The following is a 26,100-nucleotide window of genomic DNA, read 5'->3' as shown; positions in this document are numbered from 1 at the left end:
ACATTCAATGGAAAACTAAACAGTCCTAAAATTCACTCCTGCAACTGTATTTATCGATCGCCCTCGAGGCTGCAGACAAATTCTTTGACTGTTGAAGCTAATGAGCTTCTGGTGCCACAATCAAGTTAGAAAGGCAAGCTGGCAGGTGAAATATATATGAGGGTACTATCCTAAACTCTTGGAAACCACAACCAGTTCCAATCGTCCATCAGTTCTGATGCAGTGTAAAAGAGAGGACTTCTCGTCTAACCAACGACTAAACCAAAATAGGGAGAATCGAAATAGATGCAAAAGAACATACTGAAGCAGGGAAAGGAAAGCAAATAAGGATTAGGGTTATCATTAACTCACTTTATAGACTAATAACGGATTCCTAGATCTAGATGCAAACAAAACAAACAATAAATAAAAACTTAGAAATATGAAAGCTGGATCTGGATCTCTTCGGCATTCGCTCCTGCATCAAGATGACTCCAAAAAAACTCATAAAAGTTGGGGAATAGAGGCACAAAGACAAGTAAAGCTGGCATTGGTGCTCCTCCTATGTGTGGAGAGAGAGATACAAGTAGTGGTCTCTCTATGAGAGATCACCTATTGCCGCCCAAAGCACTGGCGTGGTGATTGCATGATTGTGCTCTTGGAGCTGGCAAAGGAGAGAGTTCTTTGAGTGGGCGAAGCTGACAGAGAATGCCTAATGTTGTGCAGCACCTCCCCAAATTTGCCTTCATCGATTCGGTTGGAGGCTACGGCACGAGATGCTACATAGAAGAATTCTGTGAGGATGCAAGCTACCATGCGTGCAACCTCTGGTAGGTGTTCAGACCTTATATACCGTCCGATTTGCTCAAGTTGGAGTTCTTCAACTTGCAGTTGTTTTTCTGCGGACCTCAACATTTCCTTCAGAAATATAGTGGGATGTTGCATGCCACTATGTCAAGTACAAGTTGCATGCCTTCACGTGGATGCAATTTCATGTCCTGCAACATAGATAATTTCTCTTTCAAATGGCTTAACAAAAGAAACAAGTAAATGATAACAAAAAAAAAAAAAAGCGGGAAACTTGATGATTCTGTACGTCACTGTTACAAAGAAAGCTAACTCTTCTTCAACACACTCCAGGTTAAGAAACTTTTTTCCTTTTTACTCATTTAGAAACTACCAGAGATAAAAATCCACAAAGCCATTTCCTTTGCTTTTAAGGTCCTGCTATGCATCAAAGTCTAGGTGTAAACCAATGCACCGTCAACTTGGTGCAACTCACTGTATAGCCCTAAGGCTGAGGAACATAACACCTATAGGAATCAAACAAAAATGCATCCTTGACTATATTATGCCCCTTAGGTGGGTCAAAAAACATTTACTTATCCAGAAAACCATGATGCTTTTTTTTTTAACAATAGAAAACAAACCTCTTTCTATCATCATTCTCAATGCTTAGACATGCCTTGGAAGTCAAATCTGACTGATTAGATCTACAATCAAATAAAACATGAGATTATGTCTGAACCACTGACATCCTTATATGTGAACCAGCAACGATGAATCCGAAATGTATGATCTAGTACTGTACCAAAAAGGGTCAGAAACACATTGTTTGCATGTAACTTTTGCTTTCTAGTTGGCCGATGACTAGATTATGAACGTCATCCGACTTTATATATTGATCCGTGTCTGATCCAACTCCAAATTAAAAGCCAAATTCACGAGTCGGAAACCAATCAAGATACATGTCCAGATCTCTCTCTGACGATGTGGATGTGAAGTAATGGGTCGGGAAATGGATATCTGATTCCATTGTACCCCTAGTTGCATTGTGTAGCTTTAGTTCACGGCACAATGAATCAAAGCGCGTGGTCTCCCACCTGCGAGTTGAACAAAGGTTAGGATTTTAGAAATGTGCAAGGCTTCTCGTGAGGTGTGACATTCTTTACCATTATGCTTTAGACTTACAGTTAATTTTTTTCCTCATATATAAGGATAATCCTGCTAATAATGATTAACAAATCCTCTCTAACCAACGAGGATACCCAGTTTTTGGCTTCATTTTACAAGGAACCCTCCAAGTGCTTTGGACCTTGTGAATGAAAGCCAATCCTCAACGCAAAAGCCTCGAGATGCAGAACAAGGGAGTTAGAAGTTAGAATATTAACTTTGAAACAAGGGAGTTTAGAAGAAGTTAAAACCTTTCTTAGTTGGTGGGTGGGGAGGAAAAAAGGACTCCCGCCTTCAAGGACACCATCAGAACTTTAAAACAGGAACTCTACAGCTTTTTCCACGATGACAAACTTCAACTTGTAGCGTCAGTTTGATGTTTGTCAGAAGCTAATGGTTTCAGCAAACACAGGAACGTAAATTCCTTTTCTGAAATTAACCAAATAAGTATGGCCTTAGCAGGAAAATTCTGCCCACAATCAGAAATTGTCAAGTTGGGAAACTTTTCTGCACATGCTCGGGTTAGCTGTTTCCAAACCATTGGTTTTCCCTTCAATACAATCCCAGACACGTTTGGTGGAATATACAGACCACGGTTCTCTAAATAATATGAAGAAATTCACATGAAAAGATGACGATGAATAAAGAAGAAAACATCGGAAAGAACACACAAAGAATGGCTTCCCATCTCTTTGACACTCGTTCAAATGCCCCTGACAGAAAATCCTGCAAAAAGGACTGCCAAGGGCTTTCATGTCTATCAAGGGCCGCTTAACAGCGGAACAGACATCCCACATAGGCTACATTACTTACACCTCAATCAAGGACGACGAGAAATGGAGTTAGCTCATTGTTCTAGTGTGACTCGACGAATCTTGCAGACGAGGCGTGCTGTAGGAAGATCAAGTTGGTTTCCACCATCAGATTTCACAAGATCACCGAGCCGATCCCTTGGAGTTGAAAGGCACATCTGAAATGTGGACAAGATGGGGGGAATTGGCATCGAGAGAGCAGAAAGTACATTGCTCAAGTATTCAATATCAGTTGATAATTGCTGTGCTCCTCGATCGGTTATGGACTGTATAGCTCTCAATTGCTCAATATAAAGGGCGGTTGCACCCTCAGCAACCTTCATAGTGACAAAACAGGAAACTGAAATTAGCACGAGTAGAATGAAGCAGTTTCAAGCCAAATGAAGAGATGTACCTTAAACATCCACTCAGTTGCAAAGAATTGGGCTTCATCGGTATTTGTTTCACCATTGGCTACATTTTCAGCAAGTGGCTCCAATTGCTGAGGCAATGTAAGAAGATACTCGCCAACACTGGTTACATAAGCTTGTGGATAGGCACTAAAAGTTGGGATGGGGAATCCACCTTGCTCCTCAACAGAAGACCAAATAGGCAGGTGAGCCACGTTGTTTAGCCGTTGACGTACTTTTGATAATAGTACTTCATAAACAAGCTCATTCACCAGCTCGGAGAATGCAGCCACCCTTTGGGAAGCAAGTGGAAGTGCATGGAATCGTGGATCCTTAGACTGCCACACACAAAACAGGAGCACATTGAAGGAACAGATAAATATCATGAAAACAAAAAAAAGAAGGAATGCCAAAAATACAACAGATGCAAGCAAAGACAGCATGTTCTAAGATTTAAATTCTGACCAAAGACAGTAGAATGACCAATGCATCAAGTTTGGTGATGATATTATTTGGAAAAAAAGCTAAAAAGAATGTAAAAATTGCAAACTCAAAGATGATAACCTGTTCCAGAAGATTGAAAAGTTTCTTCGCTTTCTCAGGCACATCAGTAAGGCGTAGAACTGCAATATCCAGGGCTCCCTTCCCAGAAAGGAATGATTCGGCATTTGAAGGGATGTCATCAGCAGATAAGTGAAGCTGCTCAAAAGCTGGTCCAAGAACTGAGAGAGATAAGCTAGTACTGAGCCTGACAAGTGTAGCACGTAAAGAGGCTTCAAATACTGATGATCTGCTTGTTAGACCATCAGCAACAGTTAAAATCTGCAATGCACCTTGGACAATGGACCATTCCTCCTCATCTGACACTACATCAACGAGGAGTGGACCAGTTCCATCCTTTTTGTCCAGTCCAGTCTCTCTTTTCTGACCAGGGCCGTCTTTCTTAACAACACTGTCCAGACCGCACACAGTTCTCAATGATTTCAAGGTATCCTGTAGGTTGGACAGGTATTGGAGCATGGTCTCATCAATTGCCCGGACAAGTTCCTCAGCTTCAGAACCCCCAGTAAAGCTGATGCATCTCTCAACCGCCGCTTCAAGAATCACAATTACCTGGGGAATCGATTCTTCCATTCTTCGAACTGTCTCACTGAGTTCAATCCCTTGTGCTCCCACACCACGTGCAACAGCCCCTCTGAGGTCTAACATTGCAAGCTCTGAAGAAAGTATGGCACGCTCCATTTGTCCATACCTAGAAGATACTAATTTAGTGTTGCCAGCTAATTTGAGAAACAGGAGCAAGACGCTATTATGAAAGCAGAAAGCAAGATATGGAGACAGGTTATTGTTTCTTAAGAACAAAAGGTCATATTAAGGCATTTAAACACCAACTCCCCAAGGTTCCAATATGAGTTTACAGGAGCTAATCAGGTGCATCAACCAAAAGCCTTTTCACTACTTAAAAGTACTGAACAGAATGATTCAAGAGTCACATACAGTCGGGAGTCTAAAACTAGACATACCAAGAAAAATGAAACTCAAACCAACCCAATGTGTAACCTTCATATGATTTTACTAGCAAATTTACGTCAGATTCTCAGAACATGCTTTTTTAATTGCCAATGTACACCATATTCATGTGATGCTGGAGATATGCAAAATCATAGGCCAAGCAATATTAGGGTCAGGTTCTTACGAGTATCTTGGGCCAAAATCCAGAATGTTACATGCTGGTTCCAATAATACCAGATGTAGATCTGGCCTGTTGACAGCCCTGGCCAAGATATGCAAGAAACCCAAACATATTTAAGCATTCATATGCACGCCTACAACGAAAGAAATGCATGCTTGAACATCTACCTGCAGCAATGAACAAATAATATCCATCATAGGAAATGGAGCATGGACGATTTCTGCTTGGCATCTTTTGACAATTTACATTCTTTTTAATAGGATATTCCAGCTTGCTGACGATTTTGAAGAGCAATGGTTGACTATATTCTGAGAGTGAGAATTCCATATTGTGGATGACTACATTATTGATGACAGCATTAGTCAAAAGTTCAATTCAACGATTTAAAATCATACAACCTGAGCCAGATAAATAAAAGTGTGTTTAAGCAACAAGGATTTGCATGCACTACCTCATTACACTCAGCCTCTTGTTCATGGCTTCGTGCTAATCCATATTCTGAATAAATACTTTATATGAACATTGGCCAACCTAGTCTTTCAACTCCAAAGGACACAGTAGGAAGGAATTAAAAGGCTAACAAAATCTTGTCAAAATTTATTGTGTACAAGATGTAGCATGCCAGCTAGCAACACAAAAGGCAGAATCAGAAACACTTTGACCTTTCTCAACTTACCTTTGTTTATAAGGTTCATACGGAGAGTACACAGCTTTTAAAGCTTGGGGTATGACTTGGCTATCAGAACCTGAGAACAAGTGCTGAATATTCTTGGCAAACGCACTAGTCATATTATGCAGCTCCATCAGTGCTTCTAGATGCTTCGTTTGTAACTTAGCTCCTTTTGAAACATCTCCAGACAAGATATCCAGTATACCTATAAGAAATCAGACAATTGTCATATTTAACATGGAACGAGGACAGTCTTCCTCAAGCACACGCCAACGAAAAATAAAGGAAAAAGCATTCATAATTAGTAAGTACTGGAAAAGGAAAAATGTCAAAGAAATATTCCCATCAGAGTATTCCAGGAAGGAAGAAAACTTGAAGAATGTACATGCGTCTCATGAACAATATATAGCCAATTCCTCAAGATTCTATCTGGAGAAGAATTTAGCATGTGAAGGTTACATGATGGGGAAAAAATTCATGAAATTAGAACAAGTGGTGCAGTGCTTGGGTGGAAAAAGGGAGAGAAGGCTAGCTTATTTTCCCTTTCAATTCATAACCACAGAATCTGCTTGCCTAAATTTCCTCTTCAACAGTAAGGTAAGAAGAGAAAAACTGACTAGCACGAAAGAAAACCTATGTGACAGTGGTACGTGGGATATGCGCACGTACCAGTACCAGTACCAGTACGACGGTACGGCAGTGGTACGCATAAGCATATCAGAGAGATGAAACTTGTATTTCATTCACTGCATTGTCCTATGACAACATCTAAGGTTGTTCCCAGCATTTGCTAATTGTACATCTAGACCAGAGCAGCGCCATAGATATCAAGAGATTTTTTAAAATATGACAATAATTTTGGCAAATTACAGCAACATAAAAAAAAAACATTATGACATTTCAAAACACCGCAAAAGTGTTTATCTCACAAATTATCCTGACTATAACCTGATATTTTCTCCTTCCCGAAAAAAACCGACTCTTAATGTATTTGAAACCTTTGTTTTCCCTCTTTCAAGTTATTTGCATTCTAATAGCTGTTTGAATTTAGTAAGTCGTTTTGTAAAAAAACTAGTAGGAAAATCACTACTTCATAATTTTCCATGTCTTATGCATTTTAGATTTCCTTGAATTGCCAAAACTTTCAAGAGAAAAACAAGCCTTTTGATAAATACCAAAAGTCCTCAGAAATAAAAAACAAGGACGTTGGGATGATGATGTGAAACTGATCTAGAGGCAATTTTTCAAATCATTTTGCAACTTTATATGGACTATGGTTCCACAATCTGACATCGATCTTGAGCATAGTCAGTTAGTCACAAATATCTTTAATCTTTTGAAAACATCTCTACGTTGCCACCATTAAGAAGCCTACCAGTAAGTTAGTAACATTAGAAAAATATATTAGAAATGAAAATATTACAAGATCATCACGAAATATATATGGTATACTTCCAGAGACTTTCCAAAACTCCCTCTTCATATTTTAAACATGTGATTTTTTTTCCTTGTATCTTGTCAAATGGTTCTATTACTTGTGTCTTTATCTTTTCTGCATGAAAAAATTATGAAACCTGTTATCTCATAACTTTTTCTTTCATTGTCTGTAATTTATATTTTTTGAATCTTCAATATTCTCCGGACGTTTTTCAAAGAAAAGACATCTTGGAAAGAAAACTCTGAAGAAAAACCTTTTCTAAGAACAATCTCGAATGTCTATGATTTATGTTGTTTCAGCAATGTATAGAAGTTCAGTTCTTGCTAGATATGCATGATAACCAACTCGAAACATTTAGCTTCTTCTACTAATTCCAGGTAACTTATTGTAGCAACTAGCAACTGGCCAGCAGCTATAGCTTCTAAATTGCAAATCAATATTGTTGCATGACTACCACTCACAACAACAAATTCATCCAACAATAATGTTAGTCATCCTTAAAGGAGTTAAAAAAATCCTTCATCAGGAACCTTTTGTTAATGCCCTTGTCTCTGGAACCACCTCGCCGGTGGCAAGATTAATACGGGTAGAAAAGCTTGTACTTAAGGCTGCCATGATCTCTACTAGTAGCTTTGGCACAAGAATTCTGTAATCATCAGGAAAAGCGGTCATGCACCTGCCAATATCAATTTAAAGTAAGCCTTGGAATGAAAAAGACAGGCAAGTCACTATTTTCACTTTTCCAGAGAAAAAAACTGTCAAATATCCTTCAAAGTCTACACCAAATTGCACATTCATCAGCATGGAGGTTCTCTCTCTATCAAAATAGTAGTCAGTCAACAATGCAACATATCTTTCAAGTTGTCTGATTCATTTTTTATTATCACAGACTATCAACTGCTCCTTACCACTTATTTTGTCAACATGCATCCAGAATTATCCAAGATTACAAATTTGATGACATTTCCAACTTAATTGGCTCCCATTTTCTGTCTTTTTTTTCTTACCAACAAGTTTGTATTTCTAAGATTGACTAGACACCTCATTCACCCCACTTCCATATAAAAAGAAGTTTCAATATTTCCACCTTTTCCACTAAAAGTGTCCCCAGAAGATATGACCCCCATGTTTGATCCATTTTCATGTATATCATGATATATTCAAAATATCACGATAAGAAAGCCCAAAAAAACTGTAATTTATCACCAAAACAAAATATCATGAAATTTCCCACGTTTTTAAAAAACAATTTTTAATACATTTTGAACCTTCATGGGTTACCGTACATTTTAATAACTATTTTGAGTTTTTATCAATGTTTTTTGTAAGATAATTATTAGAAAAATCATAATTTCTTTATTTTGTCTGTCATCTTTTATATTTTTCTAGCTTTTGAATTCCTGAGATTTTCAGAAAAGAAAAAAAACTTTCTGATTTTACCTCAAAAAAGAAAACTTTAAGACAAAAACCTGAGTATGATATGTGCGATCACGGTTTGAACTTCTAGCATGCCTTATGATTGATAAGCCCACAAGTTTTTTTAATGACCACTTGTTGAAGCTCAACTTCCATCCTTTCAGACGTTTTCTAACTAGAACCAAATGTCCACGTAAAAAAAGTCTAACTAGTTAGCTCAGTCTTTATAGTTTATAGCGGAAAAAATAACATTGGGAACATATGGATAACTAGTTATCCACTTGAATTTGCAACTTATAACTTTCCACTCAACATGTAGCAATGCAACATTTTATATGACTAAGATGACTAAACCATTGAAGGTTATCAACATAATCATCAAAGTCTCATGGACCTAAAGAAAGAACAAATTCCACTACCTTCTATTCATACCCCACATAGGAGCAACATTGCACCATTAAACAGGAAAAGACATGTGAAAGGGACTAAAAAACTTGAATATCAAAACATACAGTCTATGTGTCCCTCATATTTGATTCAGCACCATGAATAGATTGAAGAATCAAACACTAAATTGCTAGGAAGCAATCAGGTGGGACATAGAGCATTTGGTTGCAAACTACACCAACTCAAGTTTGATGTATGGCAGCATCATGATTTTGACGCTTTTTTTATAAACGATTAGCAATAATTCTGCATGCCATATTATTAATTACTGCAAGAGACTTGAATTAATAAACATGGGCAGACGAAGTTGCAATTCTCAATCACTAAAAAATATGACATCCTATAGTAGACAAGAATCAGAAAGTTAGAACAGAGCTCACAAAATGTTTAGCCAAGCAAAATAGTGAATTTGTGTGTTATATATATGTTGTTAAAGTAATCCAACCTCATAGACGGGCGTCAACAAATAGGCAACTTTCAAACTATTCAGACACAAAAACCCAAAATTACTAGCAAAATACATACCATTTCCATTCCTGTTCAAGATACAGTAAAAGTTCATCATAGAAGCTTGGTAACCAGCTGGCAAACAGGAGTGAGGAAGGGTTAGATACTAAATCAGTTGCACTGACACGCCTCTCAACAGTGTTGGTTCCCTTTGATCCTTTTCGAGAGTCAAAATCATCCCAAAGTTGCCGAATTGGCTTTATGTGAATTTTTGTGTAAAGAAGTTCCACAGATTTCAATCGACCAATGCGAATAAGGATATCTCTGAAACTTTGCACTTCATCAACCTACATGATTTAGCTTAGTTAGAAAGCTTAAAAGACATCCTTTGTGATATGATAAAGCAATACCGCATGAAAGAATTTAACCATTCAAACCTAAAAAAAATAAGACATTTCTGTGCCAGTGCACATGGTCAAGACTCGAGCAACAAGAAAAACAAAAGCCCATAAAAAACATGTCAAAATAAGAGGATCTATTACCTTGCGATTTGATATTGCATCTGATAAGCGAGGTTGAACCATTGAATCTAATCTATCCTCTAGCACTTCAAGCTGCTTTCTAACATTTGCAAACTCAGCAACCTGAAGCAACCAGAAAGTTATGTCGAACCCTTCAAGCTCATTTTACTATTTTCATACACTCTTCTGAAAGCATTTCACAAAAAATTACCTCACCAACTGCAGATAAGCAGTGCCTCATGTTGGCCAAAGTCTCAGCAGCTCGAGGGAGATCACCACTAGCAAATACATCCTCTACACTTGCACTTAACTGAGTGAGTCCTGCAGCATCCTATTTTTACCAGAAAACGGAGCATGAATTGACACTTTGAACACAAGGCGTCTTGCTAACCCATTAATCAAAGACTAAAACAATGCAATTACCTGTAGCGTTTCATATGCAGCTTCCATTCGCTGTTTCACCATATCAATCTCAGCTAGAGCAGCAACTGACTCTGCTGACGAACCCTCTGCCTACAGTTAAAAGGAGATAGAGCTGACCTTCATGATACATGTGCATGATGAAAGACAACAAGGAGGACGAGCGCAGGTGCAAGCTTTTCCAGTAACACTCAATTAGTGCAGACTGACCGATCAAAAGTTCTGACACAAAGAATGAAGATAAGACGGAAGATACTCTGTCTGGTCCAGATTAGGCAAGGTAAAAGAAGCCCATATGCCGCCATGAAAATGTTGGTGGATTGAGAAAGGAATAAATTTTTGAAAATTACGAATGTGCAGCAAACCGTGTGCCCTGAACGGGTTAGCATTATTAGGAACTCGATGCACCTAATTGCTACACCATGCTTCCAACCCAGGACTTTAATGTCTAGTGAGTGGTTGCCATATTTGAACGTCATCAGACCTCCTACCCTATAGATAGTTGCAGTTAGACAATATCCTACTGTATAGGGCATAAAACATCCAGTTTCTCGAATAAGCTGAATAGAGAGGACAAAGAAGCAATGCGTTTCCATGGAAATAGAAATTCCACGTATAAAAGTCATTTTGAGGCCTACACTGCCCCAAACTAGACAGCGGAACTTTAGGAGCTCAAATTCGAGGATTTTAATAGAGATCACAGAGTCTCACTCTAGGGCTCCGACGGGGATCAGGCTTCCAAGATCCGGATTAAATAAATTCCAAAAGAAGCACAAAAATGCTTGAGATCTACTAAAAACAAGGCTGAATTCTACAAATTCACGAAAAATCACATGAAGAATTCTATCAAAACCACCACCAGCCTCTGAAATTCACAGGAAAACATGCCGAGGATCAAACGAATGCAAGATCACAGGCCGATTCCTTCTTTAAATAATACCAGCAATGAACAGCAGAAAATCCGAAATTCAATTTCCGGAAGTTAAAACTCGTCAAACCAAGAAATTGCAGAAAAATTTACCGATCTTAGCTGCTCAATGGGCTAGTGCCATCACTAATTGGACCAATCTCGAACAAGGGGAAAAATGGAAACGGGAGATATACCTTCTTAAGGCGCTGGAGGATGACGGAGACGGCGGACCGGAGAGAACAAGCATCGTCCCGGAGGCGGACAACGTCTCTAGTGGAGCGAGGGATGCGGAGGAGGGCGGACTCGCTCTGCTCATCGAGGGAGGAGGCGATCTCCTCGGAGAGGAGCTGCAGCTTCATCTCAAGGTCGGCGAGGTGCTTGTCCACGGAGTCCTGCGGGTCCCGTGACCCGCACGCCGCGTTGATCCACCGCTTTGGGTCGAATTTCTCCTCCGAGAAGGCGCTCAGATCAACCGTCATCATCTTCACAGTTCCCTTCCTAAACCGCTCTCCCTCCTCCTCCACCTCTCTTCTTGTTCGACTTCGTTTTTCTGTAAGTCCGGGAGAAGGAACGTCTCTTCTTGTTCGACTTCATTTTTCTGAAGTCCGGGAGAAGGAACGGCGCGAACTGAGTAAATGTGGAGCCCACTTTTGGATTATGCATATGATAAATCTGATTAATAGAATCACTTGACCAGCTGGGGATGTAGCTCAGATGGTAGAGCGCTCGCTTAGCATGCGAGAGGTACGGGGATCGATACCCCGCATCTCCACAACGGTCCTCTAGAGTTTGCGGATCGCTCTTTAATATGATTTATTTTTAATAAGATACTACCCAGCTCGGCTTGGTTGTATGGTCATTCTTTTCTTTTTCATATTTTCTCTTTTTCTTTTAGGGTCTGTTTAATTGTCCGGTTGATCTCTTGCAGCCATGGCCGTGGTGGAGCTTGGATTTGGGGGGTGAACGTCGGATCATCGTTGGCCGGCCAGAATTTTGGTGACGCATTGTTCTATCATCTTTCAACGGTCACCTAAAAAGTCTTTCTTTCATTTCACTATGTGCATCAAACACAATTAATTTTATCCTACAAAAAACTTCCTTACAATCAAACAGGACCTCAAATCGAAAAGGGATTAAATTCCATCCTGTATTTTTTTCCAAAAAAATTTACCGTAATAAATTTACCACGTTAAATTCTTCCTTGCAATCAAACGAACCCTTATAACCGCATTTTTTAATTTCGGCATTTATTATTTTCTTGTGCAGCTTGTGCTTTCCAAACTCAAAACACATTCATCTTTTTTCTTATCTAAAAATGCTAATTCATGTCATTTGCTTTAAAACATTATTTCTTTAGATAAAATTAACAAAATGAGGCACACTTATCTAAAAATGCTAATTCATATCATTTGCTTTAAAACATTATTTCTTCAGATAAAATTAACAAAATGAGGCACAGGGACCTAAACTAGATCGATGGACATGATATGGTCATGATTTCTGCTGCAAGCCCTTAGAAGTGTGATCAGTTAGAAAATAGAGTGTATATAAAAAAATAAAACAAATTACATTAAAATGATTAAAATGAGGGAAAGGAACTCGTAATAATAAGTTGTTTCATTCACTTAAAAGAATAAGCTATCACAAATGAAGTACACAAGGAGATAAAACCTCGGACTTTTACTGGACACAAAAAATAAATAAAAAATAATACCAAAACATGACAATTAATGGGAGGGTGCTCTCTTTGCAGGTGAAGGGCCATTTACAAATTAAAATTGCTTAAGGTAGCGTTTGATAGTTTGGAATTTTACTGTAGCAGAGGAAATTTATTTCAAATTTTCAAAATTTTTTCAATAAACATGGAATTTTTTTTTTAACCAATGGGGCTTAAAACTGAAAAAAAAATTCAAAAATATTATTCCAGTTGAGAGTTAGAAATATTTTTCCGGCCGGTTTTTTTTTTTTTTTAACCGTTGGAGAAGAGGAAGGGACAAGGAGGAAGAAGGGAATGTGGTGGAGGAGAAAGAAAGGAAGGAGGGAGGAGGAAGAATGGAAGCAGAGGGAGGTGGAAGAAGAAGGGACGGGAAGGAAGAAGGGAATGAGGGAGGAGGAAGAATGGAGGCAGAGGAAGAAGAGGGAGGCGGAAGAAGGGAAGGAGGCGGAGAAAGATGGAAAGGAGGGAGGAGGAAGAAGGGAAGGAGGGAGAAGGAAGCAGGTCACGGAGAAGCTGAAGTGTCCTCCACCTCCCTCGCTCCCTTCTTCTTCCTCATTCTTTCCCTTCTTCCTTCTTCCTCTTCCTTCCTTCCCTTTTCTTCCTCCCTCCTTCTCTTCTTCCTCCCTCGCTCCCTTCTTTTCTTAAACCTGGAAATATATTTTTATTTTATCAAACTAAAAAATAAATTTCTGAAAATTTATTTCTCAGTCATCACACACACATCAAAATTGAAAATAAGAAAGATTTTTCTCATTCCATTTTTTCAAGAAATATATTTTCAGAAAAAAATAATAAATTTTAAAATGTTTAGGTGGGTCAAACTAAAAATTTTAAAAGTTATCAAATATATTTATCTTTTAAAAAATGTAAATTTGAAATTTTTAACTTGGATTTTGTAAAAAATTTAAAAATATTATATAAAATTACATAATTATCCAACATGAACTATTCAATTTTTTTAGTGATTGGATCTCATACCTTATCGCAACCCTATAACTTCTTCAACTGACAAAAAAACAATCCAAAAAAATAAAGGTGGTCATGATTTAGGAGTTCATTGTACAAGGCCTCTCTATAGTCGAAATACCTTATTTGTTCCATTTTTTAGAGTCGAATTCATGGGATTGTAACAATGTAACTTGCCAAACGGCGCTTAAATAGTTGTTTGACACTTATAATAGATTGTTACTACCTAATGATTCAACTCCAAATTTTTGAAGGTAGATTCATGAAACACTCTACTACATGGTTCCAAGATTAATTTTTGAATAATAACAAATTGTTATTGGTGTCAAACGGCCTTTTGTCATGATATATTTCCTCTTGCTAATGCCTGGCTCACATTTTTCTATGGTGTCGCTCTCAAAAGTCTTAGTCTTAGCGGTAGAGTCAATTTTCCAAGGAGGCGGCCACCAACGTATCTCAACTACCAAGTGACGCCATCCATGTTGATAATATATTTTCCACTCCAGCTCCCCCCACTTCCCCAAACCACTGTAAATAAGCTCAAGTTCGGCGATCTTCGCATCATAGCCTGTACACGTTTCTTCTACTGAAGAGATGGACCGTAAGTTTAATACATTGCCCCTGCTCTTTCTTCTCTTGGTCATCCTCTTCTCCGCCTTCTCCCCAGTCCTCGGAGAGAAACAAGGTAAGTTTTTCACCGTGCACTCTTTTGCTCTGTATACCTTTTTATTTTTGAGAGATATCTCCCTCTGTCAGAGAGACCTTCAAGTGTGAGGTTTCATGGCAGAATCATGAAATCCACTCTCGGATCTTATGCTAGCCAGTAATTTAAGAATTGAAGATATCAAACATAGCTTGTTCGCTTGTTTACCTTGAATCTAAAGTTTAGATCATCGGTTTTTAACGAGGATCTGTGATCTGTGTTTAAATGACGCTAGGATAAACCCTAACTTTGTAAACTTTGCATCTCGAAATTCAAATTTATCAGGTCAAACCCACTTCTCTCTCCGTTGTTCTCAGACATACATTTTGTTAGAACCATGGATTCAAAGCTAGCCTCCTATTAGATTAAACCCTCGGATCTAATATCCAGTGTCATTAAATGCCCCAAAATTACAGCGAAAATGAATTGTTCAAAATCATGCTTTCTAAAACCAAATTGTTGACATAGTTTTAGTGTCATTCAAGTGGGCAAATCCCCAAAGGTTATGATTAATGGATGTATTAGTTTCAGAATGAAGTTGCTGTATAATTTACAAGCAGATGTGAGATGCTAACGTTAATTATTTTAAAGGGAAAGATCAGATTTATTATGGCCCCCCAGGCGGCGGCTACGGTTGTGCGCGCTACTGTGGCAGCGTTTGCTGCCCTTCTGCAGACCAGTCCGTTCATTCTGTTCAGGAGAATACCCCCGCCAACGAGTTCAAAGACGACAAGCATCGCTGAGGAAGACACTGTTGCCACCACTGCTACGGCCACGGTTGCTACATTGAAATTCAGAGCATGCTGGACTTGAAGGGCAGTCCACGTTCCTGGAACCCGAAGTTGTTTTATCTATGTTTTTCATATATGTAAGGAAAAGCAGCAACATCGAATAAAAGCAGTCATGCTAGTACTGGTACATGCTCAACAACGAGTCCCTGCATAATGCTAATTCACGATTATGTCTCAGAACTGTCATCGCTCTCTCGGTTGCAGTATGACATGGTGAGTTTGCTAAAAAAGTAGAGAAAGAAGTGACGGTGGACGTCATCATCGATCACGAGGGTTCCAGTTAGAGATAATAAAAGACCCTTTTTGCCACTAGTACAAAGGCCAATCCCTTGTTCGAATCTTGCGGGCTTCAACCCCCTGCACAGGCAGACATAGCCCGACCCTGAAGGGCAAGGGAAAAAAAGAAGCCCGAAGGATCTCTCCTGCCATCGGATATCGGGCAGCCATTAAATCTTTGAGAAATCTTTAAGAAGATCGAGCTCCCCTTGACCACACTACTCCGTGTGATTCATCTCGGCACTGCAGATGAACTGGCAGGATAGACCATCCCGTTCGTTTCACGTTCTTTATTTTCCAGTTAGATGCAGTTGCGATGAAAGTTACAGAGAGTGTCTTTAGTGCAAGGAGCATATCCATGATTAATTCGCTCTGCCTTTTTGGTTTAAAATTCTCTGGTCTCTTGGATATATGTCCAAAAATAAATTAAAGCTACTACAATCAAGCTCGGCTACAGTTTGAGATCGTCCTTCCGGTTTCGTGCAAGGCCAGCTAAAATTACACCCGTATACTTCACAAGCAGCTGGAACGAAGAGAGATTTCACATAGTCCAACAACCGCATCTCACTGGACAAGATGAACTTCATATAAATCCATTTACCCAGAAAACTGCTGGAATATGGATCGCCTATCTTCATTGAGAAGAAAATGATGAACAAAACAGGGCACCCGCTAAAACACGGGCGGAAATCTGCAAAACCCACAAACTCGAGATCATGAACAACAAATTTACATCAAAATGATCCTACAGGAATCGAATTGCCTGACTCCTTTACAAGGAGGTAAAACATTGGACTCCTTTCAACTGTTCAAAAAAACAAAACAAGTTCGTGATGCAGGCAAATGCAATTTTCAAGTTTTCTTTTCCTTGATCACATGGCATAAACTCTCTTATAAAATCAGTAAGAAAATAACTCAACGTAGGGGGTAAAAAATCCAACTCAAGCAATACTTGCCTACAAAATTTTCCATTTCTGCTCCAAAGCATAACAGATCCTTGCGATGCAGTAGGCAGCCGTTAGGGGATATGCAGAGACTGCAAGAAAAAATTAATTAATTAATTAATTAAAAATCATGTGGTGATTTCACCAACTAAACACCTCAATTAGACAATATAAAAGCCAGCAGATCACATGGCCCGCTTAACCTGTGAAAATCCCTCATATAAATATACAAATCTACATATCAGTGCCCCAACCAACTATGAATTTACACATTTGTGTCCCCTTGATATATAAACTTCTGGTAAGTCTTGATAAGACACGATCAAAATTAAGACACGATTAGCTGCATTATGAACAACAGATTTGTCTCCAAATAAATGAGAAAGGGTTGGCCCATTTTCCTAAATACTTTGTGCAACATACCAGCTACTAAATCATCAATATAATCCGTATCTATCTTTCCATTGGCCATTGCACCAACCTGCATATTGATCAAAAAGAAATTGAACTTTTGGTTAGATAAGGACTGGTTGTAACTAAAAGCCCCAAAAACATGCTAAGGCATCTCTTCCTCAAGGATTAAATCAAAAACTCACACAACAAATATATTATATTAGTCAACATACCACAAAAACAAGGTTAAGATCATCACTTATTGAAGCCACATAGTTAGACATCTGGACTAACTTTTGAGAACTATAGGAAAGACCTGTTCCATAGATGAAAATAATTCAAAGAGCATTGTCAAAAAAAGAGAAGAAATCAGAAAACATCCAATTAGCACAGTCTTACCTATTCGATGAGAATTGGCTGGTAAATGACGTGTTACTGGGTTTTCTACTTTGCGAAGCAGGAAACCAGAGCCATCAGCAGCTCGTATGTTCTTATTCTGCAGCACCTGCACTACAGTCATTTCAAAGGGCAGTATATGTCACAGACATGGTCCAAGAACGTGGAACCCACACAGATTTGAAGTTTGAGTTGAAGACTTACACATGACACCACTAAAACGTTTGTACGTTCTTGGCAATCGAACTTGGGGGTTCACTTGAATGAGGACATTTTTTTCTGTATGGACATACAACGCTCGAATTCTCCCCGATTTATTCAGAGGACTGTCTAGAATTGCAAGAAGAGCCTGGCCACAACCATACCAATTTTTTTCACAAAATCAGAGTTTGAACAAAGTCAAGTCCAAGCACAAAGCAACATTAACAAGTGGATGGCAACTTTCTGCAACCTATCAAAATGACGAAGACATGTAGACATTCTTGTGTCCAAAATTTCTAAGTTTTCTCAAATTAAAACCATCGAGCAACGCTTCCTAGCCCACAATAATGGTCTTCTCCAGAAAAACTTCAATTTTTTCCCCTTTCTGCAAGGATCAGAACCATTGGGCTACCTCAATGTAAGACTCTCGTGCTGCACAAATGGGATACTTCATTATGACTCTGTGACCCACATTCCATATTCCCTTACATTTCTTTTTTTTTTTTTTGGAAACGTAACAAAAAAGGTCATACTCCTGCATTTTTTTCAGCCATATCGCTTTGCATAGCCCAACAAAAATCGTTCTCCAAGACTTGGGCCTTGCAGCAAGGGAGACATAGGACTAATCTCGAACTGTTGGCCTCCTTCAACTTGAAGGCTTAAGCCAACCTCGACAGACATACATAGCCCCTTTGAGCACCTCAACTGATGCAAAATTCTTCTCCTTTCAGTTCCTAACAGTTAAGTTATAACTAGAAAAAATAAGCACCTTTGGGTTGGAAGCCTTACTGAATTGGAAACAACAGAACTGCGAACAGTCTACCGATTGTTGATGCATGAGATTGCACATGACTTTTATTTATTGGATGTTAAAAACATTAACCTGGTGAGTGATATCTGGACGATAAGCAGCAGGATCAAGATTATGCTTCCTGAAGAAATTGACGTGATCGTCTGAATTCAGAAGCTGGTACGTCTGACAAGCAGCACAAAAAGATCATTAAAAAACAATCCAAAAGATGGACGTTTGGCACAAGTCGCTACTGGTAATCAACAGTCAATGATTCTCATCCGCCGAAACACGAAGAATTCAAACGCGGATTTTGCCATATAGCAAATAATCCACCGGGAGGAAACTTTTGCAGTAATTTCTTCCACGCCTAAAGCAGTCCCAGAAGGTTTTCCCACTTTCAGAAGACGAAACTCTCTACCCTTCTCCCCAAGCTGAGGATTGATATTAAACCTATTTGTTTCTCCCAGTTTTTTTTAAAGTGCATGAACTCCGCTTCAAATTCTTTCTCACACCCTATCTCCCCTCTCTCACTCGCTATGATAGAAACAAAAGGGAGAAACCAACAGTCCCTCAGAAACAAAGAAAATTACCTTCCCAACGCTCGCGAACTCCAACGACGCCTTCTCCAGGACGAACACGACTCCGGCCTTGGCTCCGTCACCTGAAACCGCAGCAGCAGGATGCAAGGTATGAATCCCCACAGACTCCGTGACCGTCGACTCCTTCTCCTCTTCTCCCCCTGCCGCGGCTTCCTTCTCAATATCCCTCTTCTTGCGCTTTAGACCCTTGACGGCGTACGGCCGCACCATTTCTCTCCTCCTTCTCCTTGACCACCAAGAACACCCTAAAAACCCCCACTCGGTCACAATGAAGGAGCTAAGCTAAGGCATCAAAATATTGCGGAACAACAAGTCGAAGCCGCCACCACTTGGGGAGCACGTCGAGAGGTCGAACGTTTAAGGGTTCCAGAGCTAGGATGTTACCAGAAGGTTCTCCGGCAGACAGGATAGCTTGCCGGGAAATTCTCCCGCGAGGTGTTACGGTGCCGAAGATTGCCGCCGTAATAAGGGTTTTGTTAGGGTTTTTGCTCTCGGATTTCCGATCTAAAAGAAGCCCTCACGACCCGATTCGTTAGCCGAACCGGTGGTAGCTTTTACGGGTAGACTCAATCGACGATCCGGACGCGGAGATATTTTCCATCGAAGCCTCAGCAGACTATATCCGAACCACGTATGTACGTTCATTCGATGATTCGAATACGGATCTGAATCCAATACCCAATTGCTCAATTTCTCCCGAGTCTACGTGTGGCGATGGTCATATCTAATCCAAACCCGATTGTTCGGAATGTGATAGCATTAGCGAGATTTCAGTAACTCAGGCTTTTTCTTGGATCAGGAGATAGATTTGTATTCAGATCCACATCTTAAATCGAACCTATTTCAATCCACAGCAAAGGCAGCCTGGATGCAAATTTCACATGTAGACGGTATGTTTAATGTTTTTAACTATATATATATACATATATATATATATACTCTTGGCATATTGCCGGATTCTCCCTTAGAAATTGTTGATATGTTACCAAGGATTTCTGAGACATTAAAATAGGAAATGTTGAGGGTTTGAAATAAGAGTGAGCATCGAACAAGATAAAAAAGAGCAGGAAGTTGATGGTTAGATCCCAGTGCAATAACTAAACGGGCTGGGATTAGGCTGCCAGCAAGGTCTTAGGACCTACCAGTTAAGATATATCTCCAACACTTTGGATTTTCTGTATGAAGAAATTTGATGGGACCCAAGTCCCAATTCATCTAAGTTATCCAAATTGGAACCGTTTGGGTCCTCATATTTTTTTGAGTAAGAACTACAGTGCACCAGTCCTTCCTCGTAAAACCATGGTCCATGGCGTTCATCATATCCAGAAAAGCTTAAATCATGTGTTTGCAAGGAAGGATCCAGGCTGCTGAAGTTCCTAGGCGAACTTCCACAAGTGAGAAAGCTTTTCCCAGGGCTTCTTCACTTTCCCTGCTTGCGTCATGGCTGACTACATCGCCCTGTACACATCAAAGTCGGGTGGCCATGTGGTTGCCGAGGACAAGCAAGAGGTCAGGTAACCCCTACACCATATCTACCCAAATTGCAAATGAAAGGGCAAAACCACCATACTAATAATTCCCATTCACCATCACTCTCATTATAGAGTAAGTCCAAAGTTAAAGTCATATTCGTTGCTTTCTTTCAAGATATTCTGTCTCCTTTTGTAATATTTCAGATCCATCCTTCCTTCTGCTTCACAAATTTTCTGAATCCGTCCTCCGCTTTTCCCTAACCTTAAACCTTTAATTAATATGATCAAAAAGTTTGCTCTACGTTAAAGCGTTGGTGGGTATAAATGAAATTGTAAGGATGATGCTGATCGAAAGCTCCACCATTAAAAAAGAAGAAGAACAATGTATGAGCAGTTCTCTGCAAAGCTAGCTGCAATTATATAAGTGATCTTCTTCTGTTGGGTGAGCTGCTTATAAATCACCAGAAAACAGAATTTTTTGCACGTTATGAGAATCCTTAGTACAATAATGAGTTCAGAAAAGGTTGGAAGGGAAAGTAAAATAATAATCTGTGGACAAAAATAAGAACTGTTGAAACATGTTGGATTAAGATGCTTTTTCTCAACCAGAATTCATGGCTGCCAATGTGAAGGAACTGAAGACAAGGAAGCATGTGCCCCACCAACACTGCATATGCAGACGAAAGGGCAGAAGTAAATCAGTCTTCACATCAGTAAAGCAATTCTTTGGCACCTCATCTCTTCACCTTGCACTGTAAAAAAGTCGGAAATTTTGACACCCTTTCGCCTTCTATATAAGCATCAGGGTTCCCTTCCAACAACAGCCTTCTTCACCCTCATCGCCTTCTTCCGCATCCCTTTCAGAAGAAGCTCAACAGCCTGCCTCCGATCTTCCGCATCGTTCCGTTGCCGGAAAACGTAGCGCCATGGTCTACCACCTGTTAATCGCCGCGAAGTTGGGGCTGCTGGCAAGCGGCAGCAAGGGCGGCCATTTGATCCTCCTGCTGCTGGGCCCTTACACACTGAAATTTCCAGTGTGGAGTCAGGTGTCCAGGTCTTATCACGAGTTCACGGCTTCCACGATGCTCCTCTTCTTCCAGTTGAACCAGATCGTCTTCCGGAGCCAACATTCTATCATGCAGGGCCGGCGATGGCAGCGAGCTTTCCGGCTGGTCCGGGAGAGGCTGGCGGATGTGCGCCGGCTTCCGCCAGTGGAGCAAGACGATCAAGCCAATTTTCATATGCTGTCCATGATTGCACTGTAAATGCGCATGTAAACTGATGAGCCGCTCGCCATTGATGAATTCAAAGTGATTTGGTGGTTCATGATCTTGTAGTTATCAGTATCTTGTAGCAAATTGCAATTGAAAAAATGGGTAACTCCCTTATTGCTATGATCGGTCTGGCTTTTGTATAGTTTCAAATTAATGAGCAGATCTATGGTAGTAGGAATCTTTTCGTGCTTCAGCTTCACCAGGAACACCTTCCCGAGAAAGAAAGGGAAAGAAGAAGCGAGGCGTGCGGTGGATATTTGCTGGGGCGTCGACGCGTCGTCCATTTAGGCATTATCCAACTCACACAAAAGGACAACGACGGTCCTTTCGATCTCCAGTTTCTGGTACTGTGGCGGACCAATCACAACATAAATCACCAATGAGGAGGAAGGGGATGATATTCGACGAGAAGCCAAGTCCTCCCCTTTGTCCTAGAGTTTTACTGTATGTTTCAGGATCTAAGTAGCTGTTCAAATTCAAATGAACAGCATCTAAGGGAACCGACAAATTCAAATGAACAGCATCTAAGGGAACCGAGCCAACGTTTCCATCTAGTTCGATCTTTCGGGTAAAGAAATGAAAAAGATCACGGTAAAAAAGAATTGTAAACAAACACATACTTCATAAATGAAGCTCAAAATATTCTTCAAAATCATAACGCTAGAGATGTAATTTACATATATAATTCAAATTACATTTACTTTATGAACATCACTTTTGATCTCACATTTCTTGTATTATGGTGGATCAATGGTAACATACTTGCCAAATAAGGAGGAAGGGGTTGATACCCGAGAAGCCAAATCCTCCTCCTTTTGCCCCTGGAGTTTAGGGCATGTTTGGAGATCTAAGTAACTTTAATGCCACCTTTTTCAGTTCAAAGAAATGACACTTAACAGAATAGAACCGATGACCAGAGTTGAAGATACGTGAGTCTCTACTCTATGGCATGTGGCGCATAGAGCCCCTTCTAAAAACTTATTTTTAGTGATTGGATCTGCGTCAACCTTGGTTCAATTATATGGTCAGCGGCACGAAACCCGGGTCATTGCTCCAAAACTAATTAAAAATTTGTTAACTATATATTGAGCGTCTCATTTAAAAAAAAAATTATAGTTTCACCCTCACCAACGACATAGTATTTACTAGCAAGGCTGGGCATCGGGCCGGCCTGACACCCGAAACTCGGGCCCGAGCCCGACCCGACCATTAAAACCGAAGGGCTCAGGCCTGGTCCGATTAAATTAAAAAATATATTTTTAATATAAAATAATATATATATAATTTTAATAAATATATATATTAATAAAATAAATATTTAAAAAAATTATTAGGCCGGCTCAATAAATTATCGGGCCAGTGCCCTTCTTTTCGGGCCCGGGCCCAGGTTCGAGTCGGGCCAGATACCGAGTACCCCCTGGCCCAACCCCACTTTATTTAATAGTTCATTCAATTATGCTCCCCCACTTGAAGCATATAAGAAAGAAGTGATCATAGCCAAATAAATATAAAAATTTGCCTAAAAAACTTTATAAATGAAGCTCAAAACATTATTCAAAATCATAACTTTCGAGATGTGACTTACGTATATAATTCAAATTACGTGAAATTTATAAATCAATCTGGTATCATAACGGTAGAGATGTGGTCTACATAACTCAACACCTGCTTGAACGAATCGACGCAGTTATATTTCACCTGATAATTAAGTTGTTATAAGTCTGCATCAAGACATCCCCCACACCACGAAATTTGCTATGAATTTGTTGTAGATAAGTACAGAATGAGATGACCACTATATGGACGAGGGCCGAGGCGTATTCCGCGAAAACTGAAAGTTTCGGACCTCACGAGTTTGGGACTTCAATGTGGATTTCACGAATCTAGCACGAACAGGGAGGCATGAGGCAACATGCAAAAGCATGTTTATAAAGATCATTCCTGCACTTTGGGTTTTCATTGGATCCAGCGGGCTTCTAAAAGATAGTTGTATGTCTTTCTCTCTTTGTCGCTCCGTCTATCCACTCTTTCTCTAACCTTTTTATTCTGTTTTATTGTATTATTGTCTTGTATATATTTTATTCTTCTATTTTGTTTTTACGGTTTGTTTTTGTATTTGGCGGACTTCTTATCCTCAAATTTTGTTATACATTTTCATCTTATCGACTTTCTCTCTCTCTTTCTTCTTTAAAAGGAAAATAAACTCTTCTGGCTACTTTAATTTAATAAAAAAAAGTAACTAGAAAGACTTAAAAAGAAGAAAATAAATAGTAGTCATAATGGGAGGGGACGAAAATTAATGCCACCAACGTGCAAGCTAGGCTTTTCAATTTTTTAATTGTGCAGTTGTAATTGAAAACACAAACGTACTTGATTGGTTAGAAATTTTGGAAACTTAGAATTGAAGGCCCAATCAAATCCCGCATAAAAATGATACTGCCATCTAAAAAAGGAAAGGTTCCCTGGCAAAATGCAGCATAGTTTATTGCAATTAATTCATTTTCTTGAATGCTTTTCTTTTTCAATTAACAAGCCACAAGTTTTGGGGGCTAGGATAGCTGCATGGGTTGATGGGTAGGTGAAGGCCTAGTTGTTAATTTGATTCTTGTGGATATTATTTTTCTGAACTGTAAATGGTAGATATATTACACTTCAGTTGACGGGCATCATGCTTTTCACCTAGATCACGAAGCAACGCTAAATCCCTGAAGCGAAAGGAAAAGAGGGCTCTCATAAAATCACCAATTAACAATTCAAAAGAAAACCTGGATCTTAACCCTCTTTATAAGTCGGTCAACTAACTACCTCTATATCGAGCAAATCGGGTTTTCTGCATATCTTATTATTAGCACGCACATATCCAACACATCCAAGTAAAAATCGTTTTATTTCATATGCTTTAAGAAAATGGATCATTGAGTACTTTAGCTGCACCGATGTTCATCTTCCCCTTGTATGGCCATCTTAGTTATATACATTAATTTCTTCTGCCTAATCCCAACTTACCAAGGAGAAAAAGAACGTCGGTGCCTTAAATTACGACCGAACATGTCATGGGGATTGAATAACAAACGACAGATAGCTGGCGATGGGATCATTGCCATATGGTCTTAAAGCGGTCCTAAACCTTGTGTACATAAGGAGGATTGTGGCCAAGCATATCACTAACATTAGATTTTTAATTTTTAGTATTTAACCATCCCATAAGTATTTGATTGCCAACTGATTTCAATTTTTTCTTATAATAAATTGAAATCAGTCAACCACTATATTGGATGGCTAAATAATTGAAAAAACTGTCGTTAAAGGGCAGGCATGGGTCTTGACCCTACTACGTCAAAGAAAAAATAAAAATTTACATGTAAATTTTAAAAAGTTCCACTTGTTATATATTAAAATTTTGAAAAATAATATTTCAGCCTTACCAAAAATTCAAAACTTTAATTCACACAGGACGGAACTGTCATGCTCCTTAACAAGTGGCACGATAATAGTTCGTCACAGTCATCAAGAAATCCACTTCAGTCATTTTCGTTCACGAAATTTTCGCTAATTTTAGATCTTCCGAAACCAGGTGCGTCCACTACAACCTCCCACACGTTGCCACAGTTTAATGGTTCAAGAATATCGAGCTGACAGCCTGACATCGACATCTCAACAAATGTAAACGATCTGTCCTGAAGGTTCCTTTTTAACTGTTTGGCAGTACAGATGAAAACAAACGGGGTGATTTACGAGACATGGACCTCCACTCGCCAATTTCTTCTGATGGCAGGTTCACAAGCAAATTGCTAAAACTTTCCGTATCACATTTAATGCTCAACTTTCTCTACACAATTACAGTTCTTTTATGGATAACCGACGCACCTCTTAGGCAAATGTGGAAACAGACAAAATCCACAATGCGTCCCCTTCTCATGAAAGAAGAATTACCACATTTTGTCACGTTCGCCTGAAGCGGAGTTGTCGATATAATCTGAAACTTACAATTAGTCCAGATAATTATCAGATAGTTAAAATTTAAAGATTTAATTACTAAGCACTATAAATTATTACTAAAGCCATCATGAACCGTTGCTGTATCATAAACTGTCACCAATGTCAATGTAGTGACTTTTTTAATGACAAAATTTTTAAAATTTTAACCAGTCTACAACATCAGCATCCGGCAAGGTTGAATCATCCTGTAGCTATTGTATAAACACGCACTCACTCACATCCCATGCCCTCACTTTTAAACCTTTCAACCATATGTGAGGATCACAACTTGTCATATCATGTGCCAGCTATTGCTGCACACCTAACATCAGTAAGCAATGCAAGTTACATGGTTGTTCTTGTTTTACCAAATATGCATAAATTACTGCTCTGATTGAACGTGTAATCGTGTAAAAAACAAGATATAACATAAGACTGAATTATGCAGAATATTCGTACAGAAGCCTAGTAACGGTCGATGGACAATATTCAGCGTACACAC

General features: G+C 39.3%; 2 protein-coding genes, 1 long non-coding RNA gene and 1 other non-coding gene across 4 annotated transcripts; 2 read left to right on the top strand and 2 right to left on the bottom strand.

Moving 5' to 3' along the window:
* Positions 1-2,418: 2,418 nt before the first annotated feature.
* LOC116252801 (conserved oligomeric Golgi complex subunit 7) lies at positions 2,419-11,690 on the bottom strand. Its single transcript, XM_031627341.2, has 10 exons — positions 11,290-11,690; positions 10,189-10,278; positions 9,977-10,096; positions 9,787-9,888; positions 9,323-9,591; positions 7,465-7,610; positions 5,503-5,701; positions 3,698-4,385; positions 3,139-3,471; positions 2,419-3,061 (listed from the first exon to the last, which is right to left on the bottom strand). Exons 1-10 carry the CDS (start codon positions 11,575-11,577, stop codon positions 2,780-2,782), a joined length of 2,517 nt encoding a protein of 838 aa, XP_031483201.1. The 5' UTR covers positions 11,578-11,690; the 3' UTR covers positions 2,419-2,779.
* A 104-nt stretch (positions 11,691-11,794) lies between these two features.
* On the top strand, positions 11,795-11,867 carry TRNAA-AGC (transfer RNA alanine (anticodon AGC)). The gene has a single exon. It is a non-coding gene; the product is annotated as a tRNA-Ala (tRNA).
* A 2,341-nt stretch (positions 11,868-14,208) lies between these two features.
* LOC126410041 (uncharacterized) lies at positions 14,209-15,393 on the top strand. Its single transcript, XR_007573299.1, has 2 exons — positions 14,209-14,463; positions 15,073-15,393. It is a non-coding gene; the product is annotated as an uncharacterized LOC126410041 (long non-coding RNA).
* Positions 15,394-15,885: 492 nt separating this feature from the next.
* On the bottom strand, positions 15,886-19,362 carry LOC116253565 (uncharacterized). Its single transcript, XM_031628431.2, has 8 exons — positions 18,866-19,362; positions 18,366-18,458; positions 17,486-17,630; positions 17,285-17,395; positions 17,119-17,201; positions 16,916-16,973; positions 16,505-16,584; positions 15,886-16,239 (listed from the first exon to the last, which is right to left on the bottom strand). Exons 1-7 carry the CDS (start codon positions 19,082-19,084, stop codon positions 16,505-16,507), a joined length of 789 nt encoding a protein of 262 aa, XP_031484291.1. The 5' UTR covers positions 19,085-19,362; the 3' UTR covers positions 15,886-16,239.
* Positions 19,363-26,100: the final 6,738 nt, after the last annotated feature.

The sequence above is a fragment of the Nymphaea colorata genome, chromosome 4, assembly GCF_008831285.2.
Source record: "Nymphaea colorata isolate Beijing-Zhang1983 chromosome 4, ASM883128v2, whole genome shotgun sequence".
Classification (NCBI taxonomy): Eukaryota; Viridiplantae; Streptophyta; class Magnoliopsida; order Nymphaeales; family Nymphaeaceae; genus Nymphaea; species Nymphaea colorata.
The sequence above is the reverse complement of the archived record's forward strand: the minus strand, read 5'-3'. Positions and strand labels throughout refer to the sequence as shown.